At 44.3% G+C, this 14,901-nt stretch overlaps 1 protein-coding gene and 2 long non-coding RNA genes across 3 annotated transcripts in view; 2 read left to right on the top strand and 1 right to left on the bottom strand.

Annotated features, from left to right (window-relative positions):
- The window catches only part of LOC130152479 (uncharacterized), an 83,588-nt gene extending 79,186 nt beyond the window's left edge, over nt 1-4,402 (top strand). Inside the window, exons 3-4 of the long non-coding RNA XR_008822986.1 lie at nt 3,532-3,725; nt 3,822-4,402. This is a non-coding gene — a long non-coding RNA (uncharacterized LOC130152479). The remainder of the gene's footprint in view (nt 1-3,531; nt 3,726-3,821) is intronic.
- A 171-nt stretch (nt 4,403-4,573) lies between these two features.
- Nucleotides 4,574-13,718, bottom strand: ARRDC4 (arrestin domain containing 4). Its single transcript, XM_056346086.1, has 8 exons — nt 13,120-13,718; nt 11,769-11,835; nt 11,328-11,475; nt 9,411-9,513; nt 8,437-8,693; nt 7,695-7,857; nt 7,004-7,158; nt 4,574-6,885 (listed from the first exon to the last, which is right to left on the bottom strand). The coding sequence occupies exons 1-8, from the start codon at nt 13,463-13,465 to the stop codon at nt 6,829-6,831; spliced, it is 1,296 nt and encodes a 431-aa protein (XP_056202061.1). The 5' UTR covers nt 13,466-13,718; the 3' UTR covers nt 4,574-6,828.
- LOC130152478 (uncharacterized) overlaps nt 9,493-14,901 on the top strand; it is a 52,669-nt gene continuing 47,260 nt past the window's right edge. The window contains exons 1-2 of the long non-coding RNA XR_008822985.1: nt 9,493-9,922; nt 11,396-11,504. This is a non-coding gene — a long non-coding RNA (uncharacterized LOC130152478). The remainder of the gene's footprint in view (nt 9,923-11,395; nt 11,505-14,901) is intronic.

The following is a 14,901-nucleotide window of genomic DNA, read 5'->3' as shown; positions in this document are numbered from 1 at the left end:
TTGTGCAGCAAAAGCTGCCATAAGCGTTGAGATAATCTCTGCCCTCTTTGAGTTATCCATCAAACGCTGTCTGGCGCATCAGTGAAGTGTAAGATACAGCTCCGGTTTGTATAGTTAGAATATGTTTGAATATCAGCTACACCATATCCTGAACGCAGCGTTAATTAAACAGAATGGCCCTGCTTCAGGCCCCAATGGACTAGCATCCACATGGCAACTGTGAGCCTTGTCGGCAGCAAGAGATTAAGGAATTAATTGGCAGGGTTAATCTTCATGTCAGGGTTGGAAATGAATTGTTAATTTGTTTGGATGAGTGCAAAGTCCTCTCCCAGCGATGGCAGGTGGGATCACATGAGAAAAGCCTGCGAAGCTGCCCTTCCTGGGGACCTTCCTATTTAACACCTCCTGCAAACAGACCTCTCAGATTCTTTGCCCCTGATGTGCGAGACTCCTGTGTGGGGTCGGAGGAGCAGGTTGTGCCCCTCACGTGTAAGCTCACGTCCATGCAGATGACAGCACAGCTGCTCTGGGCCGTGAGATGGGAGAGAGACTGGCTGCAGCTTGGGAGGGCCCCTTCGTGTTACGGCTTTTCTTTCGGATCTTGCTTCCTTGTGCTAAGCAGATCTGATTGCTGCACTGCAGATAGGTAGTGGATCAGGCCAACCTGCTCGAGGATCTCAGGGTGAGGGAGAGATGTGCTGACACCGAAATGCCGCTGTTGGGGCAAGTGGTACCAGCCTTGCACACAGCATGCTAAACTTGGTAGGTCTGTATGGACACTAAACCCTCTCAGATGTTTCTCTCTGCCTCCAAGACACTGTGTATGAGAATCTGTCAGATCAGTTAATGCTTTTCCATTTCTGTTCCCCTTTCACACTCAGGATAGCAGAGTATTTTCCATTTTAGGATCTTTATAATCTGTTAAGGGCTAGTGCATTGGTCACATCACATTAAGACACAGGAGAAAAGCACTTCAGGGCTTAAATTATTTAAATGAAAATGTAACTTTTTGTCACTTGTCCTCTCTTTCTTGCATTGATTAATCTAATTAGTTTAGCAATAATAGGCACTTTCTCCTCGTGCTGTGGTCTGATATGTTGTGACTGACATAACCTGGTTCTAGATGTGACATCAGATAGGACTGGCCTAGGAAACCTGGGATCTTTCTGGCTGTGAACGATCCTGTTTAAGACTGCAGTCAAAATACTCCCCTGTTGCCCGTGCTTCATTTCCCACCATCAGCTCTTACACCTGCTCTTCCATTCTCCCTGAAGCAGAGCTGAGGGAAGTGTGCGTTCGTGTTCCCCAAAACTGCGGTACCGCTGTGCACAGCACACGGTGCTGCAAGGTCTGACCTGAAGACGCGTACGACAGAAGGTCGGGTCACAATTACAGTCTCAGCTGCTGAAGTTAATTTGTAAGAAGTTGCTATTATATGTATGCAAGATATGCTCCTCATTTTTGGAAAAGTCTTTGTGCGTGTATATAAATACCACACAACTGGGCACTGAAATAGAGGTACAATCACCTCCTGTTGTTGTCTGTAACCGTCGGTGGCAAGCCACCTCCCTCTGTGCCCAGCGCCTTATTTATGGGGAGGCTGATGCTCTTCCAAGGCACTGTAAAACAATGAGGTTTTCATAGCCACAAATGTTTGGCTGGGTTTAGCTGAAATATCTGCATCCTGTCTGCGCACATTGTGTGTCACCGTGTCTGGTACCAAGTCCTGCCAGTAAAAGAAAGGAGCCGGGGGTGAGTGGTTGTTTTTGATGTTCAGGTTAAATACCCTCCCAGAGGAGTGCTCGCTGCTGGGTCAGTGTCCTCTGCCTGACACCAACCACTTCTCCTTTCCATACCTACCCCATTTCCCCACTCGTCCACCTTCCATCCCACAGCCCCCACACTGACGACTGCCTACTGTTTTTACCTCTGTTCTCATTCTATTTAGTAAGACTAGAAACGTCTCCACGCTGCTCTCCCCATCTGCGTGAACCCGCAGAGACTGCCGCCCCAGTCTGATGCTGTAAGCAGAGCATCAATGAGCAGTTTTGCTGGAGAGTGGAGAGCAGGGCAAGGCGGCCCGCAAAGGTCTGGGACGCTGAGTAAAGCGAGAGGCAAAGCGGAACGGCTGGTCTGATGTTTGGGTGATGCTTGATGTTCGGTTGCCACAGCTGCTGAGCGCCAAGTAAAAATATAACTGACCTAACTGGGTATCCAAATCTGACCAAGGCTGCTTGTTATTTGAGATCACAAATAAGAAGAAACTCGGCCACCAATTGACACAGCAACTATCTTGTGCATTTGTATAAAAGTATTTTGGGCTGCTCTGCATTCTTCAGATTGAGGCAATCAATTTGTAGGTGTCTGTCAAGCACCAGCACTTGCTCCCACTTTCACCTTACGTTTCATGTTCTCCTCACCCTACAGGCAGCCAGATGGTTGAATGTAAGCCCAAACTAAGAAGGATTTTCTCTTTTCTTTTGAAGGGATGGGTGCTCAGAGATTTATCAGCAATACAGTCGTACTTCATCAGATGGAGTATGCCCTGTGTAACTAAGGCAGCCCACGGCATGTTGCTGGCATGAGCAGCTACCCTAGGAAAGTCCTGCTCGAGTTGCCTTTTTGTATTCCATGTAAAACTGTGCTTTGCGGGATTTTGACTTATCATTATTAGTCAGCTGTCCAGAAATGCCAGTAACGTGATGGTCTAGTACAGCTTTGGTGTATTATCATTTCATATTAATTGTTTAGAAATTACGGCCACTACATAATTTGGAATGAGACTGTCATCCTGTCTACGCCACATATAAAATTTTAGTATTAAAATTGAATGACTGGGTTCATCATAGTTCTTTAATCTACTTTGTGCAGTAACCTGTACTATCCATATTGATACTAACATACTATAAACTCAGCTTTAGAAAACACAGCAGTTCGGTACCTGGTTTCTATGTCCCTGTGCTCATTTACTACCCTAAGGAGAGTACTGAAAATCAGAATTTTACTAGAAAGCAGGCATTTCTGCTTTTTGGTGGTTTTGGGGTAGTAAAGCAATTGGTTATCTTTAAATCAACTTTGTCTGCAAACTGTGCTCTCCAAACACTTCTTTATTGATACGTATACAAATATAGTAGAGATTTTACAAAATGAGTTACCGTTAAAATTGGGTGGTGGAGTAATGGAACATGTTATTTTGATAGTTTGGAACATGTCCCAGGAGTTGTTAAATGATCTCTCTTACTCTGTATGTGAATTGTGTGTTCCCATGCGAACATCAGAAGTATCAGAGCTGCAAACACAAGCCTGCAGTATCTGCTCTATCCCTGTATGGCAGAGCACATAATTTACTCCCTGTTTAAACACTGAACATATGTTAATAGACAAGTGCGTCAACAGAAATAGTCCCCTATAAAACTTAACAGTGGATGAAGTGGAATTGCTGCTGTGAACTTAGGATATTTTAGGATTATGTAGTAGAAGGCATTTTAGAAATTAAGACCAGAATTTGAGGTTTTGCGTTTTCCTTTCTAGTCATGACCCTTTCTGCAAGCTCCGGTGCTTGAGCATGTGATCCTGAACAGCATCTCCACCTGTATTTTCCAAGGAGAGGTTTGCAGTCTTCCCTCAAAAGTGGAAACAAGAAATCAACTGTTCCATTTGTTGTTCCTCAGATCTTTAGGGAGCAGGACCCTGACAGAGATTTCATCATCTCATTTGTGACTCAGGTAAGCTATGTGGTAGACATCATTTTGTCATTTGCTTTCCCATGGTACGAGATACTCTGCTTTACAGTCATTCTGTACTATGTCTGATATATTTAGACCAATGAACTACGTAGTAAAGATAATAATGTCTAAAGGAAACACAATAAAATACCCTGTAAGATTAATAGACGAGATGAGAAATGCAGTTGGAGCACACATCCTGCCACTTCAATCATTATAGGTAATGATATCCACAATTAAGTCCTGAATATTATATATTAACCATAGGTGGGAACAGGCCAGGTGTGATGAATTTTCCCAGTTCTTGGTTATGTATAGTTCAGGGAACTAAAGCAGTGACAGATGAAGGCAAAGCTCCCAGATAAGAATTAAGCAACCTATGTGTTCCGAGCTGGTAGAATGCAGGTATTTCTTGACATCGCAGCTATTTGTCTTAGAGAGACCAAAACAGAGATGAACCGGTACTATGTAGGTTTGACACTTTTATTAACAAAGAACCCATGGGGCTCATTCATTAGTACAAAATACAATCATGTTCCTGTATGTTAAACAGCAAGTTGTTTTTTTTAATTTTGTCTTTTTTAAACTGTTTCACAGTTAAAAAAACAAAGCCCCTGCATATTGAACTTATTATTGTGCAAACAGTAATTATTTTAAGGATCAATTTCTGCACTAAGCCAAGTGTCAGAGAGCAGAATTTAATCTTGTTTTCGCCCCTCCTTTGAAGGGCCACGTGTGCTTCCTAAGAAACACATTCTATTTGTCTTTTTTGCAGCAAAAAATCTAAGGCCACAGTTTATCTGCAAACAATAACAAACAACTCAAAGATATTTTTTTGGGGGGGGGGGGGTGGGGTGGGGAAAGCACATCTTTACCCTTCATGCTCTTGTTTGCTTGACCCTTATTATACCAGGTAGCACACATCACCTATTGGGTATTACAGTCCAAAAAAGCACCTAATGTTCTTCAAGCTAGTATTCTGAATTCTTAACATGCAAGTTAATACACAGCCACATTACTTTTCAAGTAACTATAATGGTATCTGTTTAAGGAAAATATGCTTGTTCCCTTTCCAGGTGATGTGAATGAAAATCCTGCACTGATTGTATGGGCACGCCACCACTTAAATAGAAAGGCATGAGAGCTACATCTCCAGACTGAAGTTAAATACTAATTTTTTAGGATATCCTTTCTAAAACATGCACTCAAGTTTTGGTTAAAGCTGCATTTGCTATAGAAGACAATACTTAAAACCTGCAAATGAAAAAAATAACTGCAGTTTGGAAACATGAATCTCAATCAGCAAGTCTTTTACACTGATGGAAAAGTGACTTTATGTGCTACAAATTAAGACAATGTAAGGAAGTCATACTAAAAGACTAAAAATATGTATCTGAGTATGCCTCTAGAAAAATCCCTGCTTCTTAAATGAAGACAGATTTCGTAAAAAAACATTTAAACTTTTTTTAACTGCAGTTATTGATGAAATGAAGGAAACTCAATTACTATTTTTGTAGTGATCAGAAAGTACAATGTTTTTACCGCATGAAGCACCAGATTTTAGCCCCAAACCCTTCTGTAAGACGTATGGAGTAGTTCTAGTAGTTTGAAATCCCCTGTAGTTTAAAGACTTGACTGTAAACGTGTGTACTGAGAATGCTGTGTTTCTGCTTCTTTAAGTGATCTCTTGATGGTGGCTTACTTATTCCAGTTAATGCTTGGCAGGAAGCAAACGTTCTACTTTAAAGGAAGGCAGCAGAAGGGCCAAGTAAAATGCTGTGCCTTCACTCTTAGCAGCAACAAACTCTCACTATTCTAAATGACCTGAGGAAGAAAACATTAAAATATTGCACCAAAACAAAATTAAACAGCAAAAACAAACAAGGAAACACACTAACAAAAAACAGTATGGATAGCAAATGACTAGTGCAGCCCCTGACAATAGATCTCTACACAAAAATGCAGGAGTAATGAAAAGCTTTGTGCCATTACCAGAGGATTTTGTTCCCCTGATGTCTGCTTTCACTTCGGTTATAAGCTATGTCTATTCTGGGTATATTTACACCTCTCCCTATGACTCCTATCGCATTCACTAACCACAGAAACCATTTAGGGTCCTTTTTAGAACCTTGAAGTATACGGGAGCTTTAACGAGACTTTATTTTGGCCTAAAATCTGACCAGAAGTAAATATCCAAAACAGAGGTAGGCTTATAAAGGCTTCTGAATAAATAAGTATTGTCCATTTTGCCGAGTATACCTGCTGCTGGCAAAAGGATTCTCCCTTGCCATGCTTCCCCTTACCATGCTATCCATAGGCTTAAGATGCAGAAAAAGAACTCACAGTAGAAGAGGCTAGAACAATTCCCTTAAGAAATCCCTTGAAAGAAAGCACAGTGCATAAGCTCTTATTAAAGTTCAATTCTCTTTTACATACTTGCATCTTTCATTCAGTAAATGGTTGCCTTCATAATATTGCGTAATAGCTATTCTGTCATCCATGATGTCTTTAGAATCATTATGAATGATGAAATAGTACCGCTTGGCAGTTGTTAGAAGAGCAGGTTCTCATGAAATACAAAGTTAACCTAGAGCGAAGACTTCACATTTAGTAGTGTTCCTTTTTTGGATGCAGACAGTGCAAAACTGAAGCCCCTTGAACACTGGAATCTTTTGGAAATGTTTTCTTACCCCACGTTCTGCTCTACTATGCAAGTTCTACTACAGAAGTTCTCAACATCACGATGTAAATTCTTCCAGAGTGTTCCGAACAAAATATAAATTCTTCTCTTCAGAAGATCCTTACAGCTCCTCCTCGTACTTTATGTAGTATATCCACTTTTTAGAAAGCATTCAGTGTTTTCAGGTACTTCTCAAGTATCCTGAGCACAGCTGCTCCGACAATATCCTCTGTGCAGACTAATCCAGCAGATTCTTTTCCATCACCAAACATGCTCATACCTCCCTCTCCATTTTCCTTTGCCTTTCTTGTACACAGACATAAGTTTTGAAAAAGAAAACCATTTCCTTTTTAGCTGCACTATCAGCTTAAGCAGCAGAAAGATTAAGACATTCATCACAATGATGCTCTTTACAAATCCTCTTCAGAGCATGAATGAAACAGGCTGAATTTCTTCTACATCAGTTGGATGTGGATCAATCTACAGAGAGAATAATAGCAACAATTACTGCCTATAATGCTTACATTTCTGTATGCGGGTTTTGATATTTTTTTTTCCATCCGACAATAAAACCACCACCTGCTGTTTATTTTTTTACCTCTGAATAAAGAGGTGGAGGCTGAAACCGGAACTCTTGTATGTAAGCAAAGACAGGACAACACAATTGTTCCTCACAGTCAATTGGTGGTGGATAAGCAGGAACATGTCTGGAGAACTCTTCCTCAGACACTACATCAGCATAATTTGGTGGTGCTGAAACACAAGAGATGCTCCTGTCAAATTTCAAACTATTCACTCACAGCAAGACAAGTATGTATTACAGTATCCAAGACCAGGAAGACTGTATTAATTAAATATTGTATGATTGTCAAATTGTATCAAGTGCACTGTACTCAAATACTGTAACTAGAGTTATGTTTTTAGTAAGCTTAGGTGGGTGATTCAGCAGGAACACTACAGATGCTTTTAGGGCTACTCCAGCAACAAACCTGTGCTGTATCAAGGTATATTCAGTAATGATTAAAGTGCCTACCTCCAAAGTAGAATTCCCACTATCAGAAGTTAGTTACTTTAAATTCAGCTGAAATTAGACAGGGATAAAGAAAGACTTAAAGGCTGGAGCTGGGGTATCCTCACCAATCTTTTTTTGGTTCTTGACTTAGATTTATATGCCTCACTTCTCATGAGTCATGAGCCTATATCCCTAGAAGCGCCCTTAAACTGGGCACTGCTATCCTCCTGTTGTAGACAGTACTATGATGTATTACGACGAGTTCAATAAGTATTACCTTCAGGGTGTTCTGGCATGGTCAATGCCAGCCAACTCATATCCATACTAAACTGGCTGGTAATGCTGGAGTTTCTGCTTGAAAATCCAATACATGGAATAGTGCCAATCACCAGAGGCATTTCAATCATCAATTTCTTAGCACCAGGAATATGGATATACACCTATGTGACAACCCACAAATGAAAGAAAAAAAAACATCATAAGACTCCATTTGAATTGCTGCTCCTAGACGCTACCCTACTCCCTATACTTGTCTAAAGCTTGTCTAAAAATTAGGAGGTTTCTCATCCCAGGTATGTTTAGCTAATACTCCTGGCAGCTTTCCGTATTTTCCAGCAACCTCCCCCTTTCCATACCTTGTCTCTAGATAAGATTGAAAAAATACAAAACAGTTTGACAAAAATAATTATGCACTTGATTTTCAGTCCCATCTTTCCATTTCTGACAAGAGTCACTAAAGGAACCCATTCAGCTTGAACTACTTTCCCCTAATAACCTCTGCAGGTCTAAAATTAAGCTGCTTCCTCCTCAGAAACGTTTTTCCATTGTCTCCATTATTCCTATGTCTCTATTTCAGAATCGCCTAATGATCTACAGCCTCTCATACGATGTGGCATTTATTTATATTTCTTGTTCTCAAATTTAAAATCTAATAGCTGCTCAGTAGAGAAAATTCTTCTGTTCCCAACTCAACGTAGTAGTCTAGAATATGTACATTTGTAATAAAAATCCATACTTACAGCTAATGAATATTCTACTCTAATAATACAGCAGTCAAGTATAGAGGGGGATACAGGTGGGATTTTCAGAGTTTTCCCATTCCAGGTATCTGTACTCCCAGAGGCAATATGGTTTCCTCGGACATTGGCAACCATCTGTCGGAAAGTTTTTGTCTTCCCACTGGCCAGGTAAGTTTGTGTTTGGAAAATGGCAGCTTTTGGAACAATCAAACGAGAAGAGCAGTTCTCAATTTCTGCATAGATTGGTATGGCTTCCCCTTAAAGACAGAAAAAGTTCAATGAATAATTTGTATTTACCAACTTTCCTCTGGGAGTATCAAAGCATGTTACGCAGCATGTACATCATCTGCAATGTTATGAGAACAGTGCTTGTTAGTTTCCTCAAGCTAGGTAGTTGTTTTTTTTCCCCAGAGTGGTATCCAGACAGAATTATAGCCACCTACTATATTTTACGTATAAATAATGATTCATTTTGAAACATTAAGCATAATATGAACAAGCTATAAAAGCTTTATTTGCAAATTACATGCCAATCTTCCTTTTATATAGTACTAACTGAATTTCAGAATGTTTTATTTCCTCAATGTATCTAATGTTACCAAGATGACAAAGAAGCTGCTAAAGCTCATTCTTACAGAAGTGTAAGCCTACACAAACAGGACATAAAAACCTGATTACATCCCCAATTAAGTATTTTATCCCAAATAAAAACATTTTGTTGTTCTTTATACTCAAATGTACATGGCTTTTCATTAAGATTACTGACTAACAGGACTTCCTTTCAATTTATATTCCCAAGGGGGGAGTGAGGGGAAAGGCAAGATTATTTTTGTTAAAGCAAGTTCATATAGATCTCAATTTACTACCTACTAAATGGAACTATTCTTTCAACTATAAAGTGTTGGCTTCAGAGAGATTAAAAAAAAAACCTATTAGATGCTTAACAGTCACATTTTCAAGGTAACTACTCTTACCATTACAGTATCCCTTCCTCTCAATTTTGGCACTGAGAGACACTGGCCCAGAGGTGAAAAACCAACAGCCAACCATCTTCTCCTGACTTCTTAGAACAGGTGTCTATAAAATATAGAGTATTTTTCATTTTATGTCATAAAGCTATCAATCAGTTGCAGTTTAATGTTATGCGTATCAGTCATTGCAATCTAGCTCTAAAATCCACTTCATTTGAATCACTGTATTACTCCATGCAACTGGAGTTTTGCCATGACGTAAAATGGAACCAAGGTTTGGCTAGCTGATCATACAGCTGTTTTAAAATCCCAGTCTGCATCATACCTATCAACTAGGTAACACAGAGACCAATCTGCGTTTGAATGTAATCTGTCTTCAAAAAGACTGAATAGCAAATTTTATACGTGTGATTTTTTTAAAGGTCTGACGGAGTACTGCAGTATTTATGCCCACGCCCCTCAGTGCGGAAGAATGCAGAATTTGTTTCATCTGCAACCAACTAATAGTTAAGCAGGTAAACTGTTTTTACCTTTGTATCCTTCATAAGAAAGGATAAATGTACACACGCTGCGTTAAAGTGATGCATCTTCATAACTTGCAAGCCACACAACCCCCAAAAAATTTAGGCTCATGACAAAAACTGTCTTAATTATTCGCAGAAGGCTGTCACATTAGATGACATTTACACTGTCTGTAAAGTTTTCATTAGAATAAACTTACAACATACACAAGTACGCATCAAAGGTCCAAGCCAGGATTCAAGCTACTTAAAACAATTTACTAGGCCCAGTCAGTACCATTATAAAGTCTAAGATCTGTGGTTTGCACTTTTTTGGTGCTAGCTTTGGAATGAAGATAGATGCTGCCTACAGTATGTGCCCCACAGCCCTCTCCCATGCAATTATCTATGGTCTACTTCATCCTTGCAGTATCTGGATGTGCTGTCTCCATACTCTTTTAACACACGCTGCTGAATATTAAAGACTATTCTGCTTACAGATGCCACTGCCAAAATACTTCTCTAAGTTCCTTCTAGAGAGAAAGATTAAAATGTAAGCATATAAAGAGGAAAAAAGCCCTGTTCAAAACATCTCTTAGCTATGTTCACATCATGATGAAATGTTAAAATTATCCTAGGATTTTAAATAAAATAGAAATTACTCATTCATATTTAAATGATAACCATTTAGATCCAGTTGCTATCATGAAAGTGCAAGGTATAATTTTATATTATTTTCATAATATGGGTTGAGATAAAAGAATCCAGCTCATTAGCTTCCATCTTGCCTATTTTCTCATTACTTAATGCCTGATCTTTCTTACTACTCTACAGTATTTCTAGTGATTATTAGAAACTCAATGCTTTAATGTGGCCAAATCTGTCATAAGGAAATAACTGAAAAGATCTCTGAAGCAGCTGCATGCACACACTTAAATGTTAGAAAACGACATGCAAAATGGAAGGATACGTAACATAATGGCCAGAGCATAAATGACAAGCTGGGCATGATTAATACTCTTCTATAATTACTGTTCCTCAACCTACTATTATTGTAGAGTTTAGGACACTGCAGCCCTGTGAATGTAGTTGCTCTGGTAAGAGTAACTACTTTAGGCTTGTGCATTATTATTATTAAGCCTTATTTATGCATCTGAAGCCTGCACAACTTTTTGGCAAGAGCATCTCTGCCAGCAGGAATGTAATCAATGGTATTAAAAAAAGCCACTCTGTTTGCTATTCACACAACCTAAGATCATCTATTTATAGAGAAAAGCTTAGGGAGCTTATATGCTTTCAGAAGTCAGAAAATGACACTCCAGAATAACATGGAAATGGTTATGGCTGGATGTGAATGCTTCTTGGAAATGATTTTTTTGCAGCTGGCTTTAAAGGGGGGAGTAGTGGAGGACCCTCTTACCAATAAAGCTGGTGAGCTGACGTCGATATGGCTAATGACCTGAAGCTCTGTCTGTACACTTTGATCAGGTGCTGCAGGCCTCTCCAGAACTGCTTTCACGTAGTATTGGATACTGCCGTACTTCCCAGTAAAAGAGGTCACCAGAGGTCTGAAACAAGCCGTCATGAAAGCATTACCGTAAGTTTATAATTCAGTTCCAAACATCAATGCTTCCTGTGTACATAAATGTTTACCAATTTACAGCTGGTACTTTTAGGGCCTTAGGGAAACCAGAGCGAACAAGGCATGTCTATGTGCTGGCTGATTAAGACAAACATATAATGCTGACCTATCTGTTTGATATTAAAAAAACCAACACCCACAAGTCCAGTTACATTACGTTAATGTTCCACAAAGAGCAGTGTCCAGCACAATCCATTCAGACTGGATTATTTAACTTACTCTTGAGGGAGTTGAAAGCTGAACGGAAATTCATGTCTTCCATCTAGAAGAATTAAGCTTTCCTCACCTGTAGGATAAAAATGAGTAGTATGTTTTAGTTATTCCATAAATAGAAGAACAAAGCAGATGCTTTTATAAATTATTTATGTATAAAAACACCCAGATGCAAGGGACTAGGAGAAGTTTTTATTGATCCCAGTGGGTTCTGGATTGGAGCCCATGCTTTATTTATGCTGGGATGCAATTTCAATGAAAAAATCAAGGAAACACGGAGACCTTGAGTTTCAGTTCAGGACTCTGGCCAATTTCTAATCCAAAATGGCTTCTGGAAAGCATAAACTAAGTTTCTTTTCCTTTTCCCAGGGCAGCCATTAATCTACTTTTTCAATTAGCAATTTAACCAATTTTTGTGCTAAAAAGGTCAGCATTATTAATTGCTATTAATATACGTACTCGACATATTCATAGAGGGCCTCCTGTTACACAATTTTAAAAAGGCCTACATTTACTTTTCCTGCAGATAAACCTGAGATGCGTTTCACCCTTCCAGAACAAAACACCATTTCCTTTTTATTTTCCAATGCAGCCACAGTGCTGCAGTGTCCGAGTGACTAAACCGCCAGCTAGAGACCCAGGCAACGAAGGGCTGCCCCCGCTTTCCGAACCCGCTGCAGGAGGAGCCGCCGCTTCTCGTGCCTTCCACGGGCAGCTCCACAGACGCTGGGGACAGAGCCCCGCGACCACGAAGGCGCCGGGGGTGTAACCCCCGCCCGTGGCTCCCAGGGCAGCCAAACCCCCGCCCGTGGCTCCCAGGGCAGCCAAACCCCCGCCCGTGGCTCCCAGGGCAGCCAAACCCCCGCCGGCAGCCGACACGGAGCGTCGGACAGGCAGAGCGCCACCCGCTTGCTGCCAGCCTTGTTCCGCATTTTCCAGCCGTTTATGGGAAGAACCCAGTGACTCGGCGAAGTTGCAGCAAGCCCCTCCGGGCGCACCGGCGGAGGCTGCAGCCGCAGCAGCCGGAGGTGTGCCCGTCCCCGCCGACAGGGCGCCTACCCAGGCCTCACGCTGCGGTGCCGGCTCCCCCCCGGGAGGGCGCTTCAACCCTCGCCCCCCCTCCCCCGCCCCCGGGAGTAGGAGGCGGCCGCCTTCCCGCGGCGGGTGCCCCCGGCCCCTCCGCCGCCCCGGGGAGTAGGGGCACTCGGCCCCGGAGCCCTCCCCCGCGCAGGAGGCGCCCGCGCCCCCCCGGTCTCACCCCGCGGCGGCGGCAGGCGGTCCCGCCGGCTCTCACAGGGCGGCCGCCAGGCACCCCCCCGCCGCGGTCCCCGCTCCCCCCGTCGCGGCCGCCCCTCACCTTCGGGCGGGTCCCGCAGCAGGCTCTGCCGGATGTCCAGGTACCGCACCTCCGCCTCCCGCCGCGGCCCCGGCCCCGGCGCCCGCACCGCCGCCCCCCAGGTTCCCGCCCCGGGGACGGCGCCCGAGCTCTCGCTCCAAGCGACGCGGGCCCGGCCGGCGGCCTCCAGGCGCAGCCCGCGAAGCGGCAGCGGGCCCGCCAGCTCCAGCAGCACCTGGCCCGACACCGTGTCCCCGCTGCAGTAGCCGCCGCCGCCGCCGCGCCGGGCCTCGTCCTCCAGCACCAGGGCCAGCGTCTTCACCGTCCCGCCGGCCCCGGGGCCCAGGCCCGGCCCGGCCGCCGCCATCGCTCCCCGGCTGCGGGGGAAGCCTGCGGCCGCCGTCCACGGTTGCTTTAAAACCTGCCCGTCTGCGCCAGCGCCCGCAGCGGATAGTCCCGCCCCGGCCCGCTTCTCATTGGCCGCTCCTCAGCTCCTCACCCAGCCATTCGCCGCGGGCTGCCCCGGGGCCCCCTCCTCATTGGTTCCTCGGCGTGTGCACGCTCTGAGCGCGTCACGCTGCGTGATCACCGCGGCGGAGCCAATCGGGTACGGGTGGCCGCGCGTGGACAGCGCCCTGATTGGCAGAGTGGCCGCAGGTACCTGACGAGAGGGCCAATGGCACGGCACAGCTACCACGTGCACAGCCTGTGGGTAAACAGGCAGCGAAGGGGCGGGGCAGGACGGAGGGGCGGGGCCAGGGAGCCGCGCGGGGCGGGGCGGGGCGGGGCGGTGAGGGGTGGTGAGGCGAAGCGAGGCCGGGGTCGCTCCTTGTCCTCCCGCTGAGAACCCGGGCAGCGGGGTCCCTCAGGGGCGAGCCCGGGCAGCGGGGCCCTCCGGGGGTCCTGCCTGCTCAGCCCTACCGCCAGGCTGCAGTCTCTGCAGGGCGGTGGGCCCTACGCTGTGGGAAGGCCTTGGCGCCTCGGTGGGCATCGTCTCCCATCATGGCGCCGAGGGAGCAAGCGCCGGCCTGGTCGCCGCGTTGCATTCGGTCCCAGATGCTCCTTGCAGACAGCCAGGCTGGCTGGGGATGTGAAACATTGCGGTGCCGCTGTTTCTCCCAGCTTTGCCCGGGGTTACCTCAGGAGCGCTGTACTACCGGCGGGAGCCCCTTGCCCGCCCCACTGGCGAGCAGGCGGTGAAGGGTTCGGTCTGTGAATGAGCCATCCTGGATCACCTGGACACCTCCCTCTCCGCACAGATACTGGCTGCTTCTGCACTTTGTAAATGTAGAAGTGCCCTGGTTCAAGAGCTTGTTTCTGCAAACCCCTGTTTTGTTACTGGATAGCTGGATGGATACACAGCTGCGCGCTGTTAATGCCCGAGCGGCATGGCATAAACCTTTCCATATAAATGATCTATAGGTAATGCTTGAAAGATTTATCCACTAGAATAAATGTAAAGTTTGCTATTATTTTCAGTATTTTAGAAGTACAAATTTGGGAAAACCCCCCAGCATCTATAGCAAGTGGCAAATATGTCTGTGTTGGTAGAGGAGTACAGCCAGGTCCATCTGCCCAACAGAGGTGAGGCTGCTACAGCACCGTGCCCCAGTCCCAGCCAACACAATACATGTTACAAAACAAAATGCTTTGCATATGCTGGACAGATACTAAAATTAATTTTGTCCTATGAAGTCTCATACTTTATGATTGCCTGAGTTTGTAGTAGTGCATCTTCCTGAAGGTGCATATGGTGAATGATCTGCCAGCATTTCCATTGGTAATGAAGGAGTCATTTCCCGG

Source organism: Falco biarmicus, chromosome 7 (genome assembly GCF_023638135.1).
Source record: "Falco biarmicus isolate bFalBia1 chromosome 7, bFalBia1.pri, whole genome shotgun sequence".
NCBI classification, from domain to species: Eukaryota; Metazoa; Chordata; class Aves; order Falconiformes; family Falconidae; genus Falco; species Falco biarmicus.
This window is presented reverse-complemented; position numbering and strand designations above follow the sequence as displayed.

What these genes read in the sequence shown, in the direction of transcription:
- ARRDC4 (XM_056346086.1), bottom strand. Translation starts at nt 13,465, where the DNA reads ATGGCGGCGGCCGGGCCGGGCCTGGGCCCCGGGGCCGGCGGGACGGTG. An exon ending in GCTGCGGGACCCGCCCGAAG is followed by an intron (nt 11,836 to 13,119) that starts GTGAGGGGCGGC and finishes TTTATCCTACAG; the next exon opens with GTGAGGAAAGCTTAATTCTT. An exon ending in AGCTTTCAACTCCCTCAAGA is followed by an intron (nt 11,476 to 11,768) that starts GTAAGTTAAATA and finishes GGCTTGTTTCAG; the next exon opens with ACCTCTGGTGACCTCTTTTA.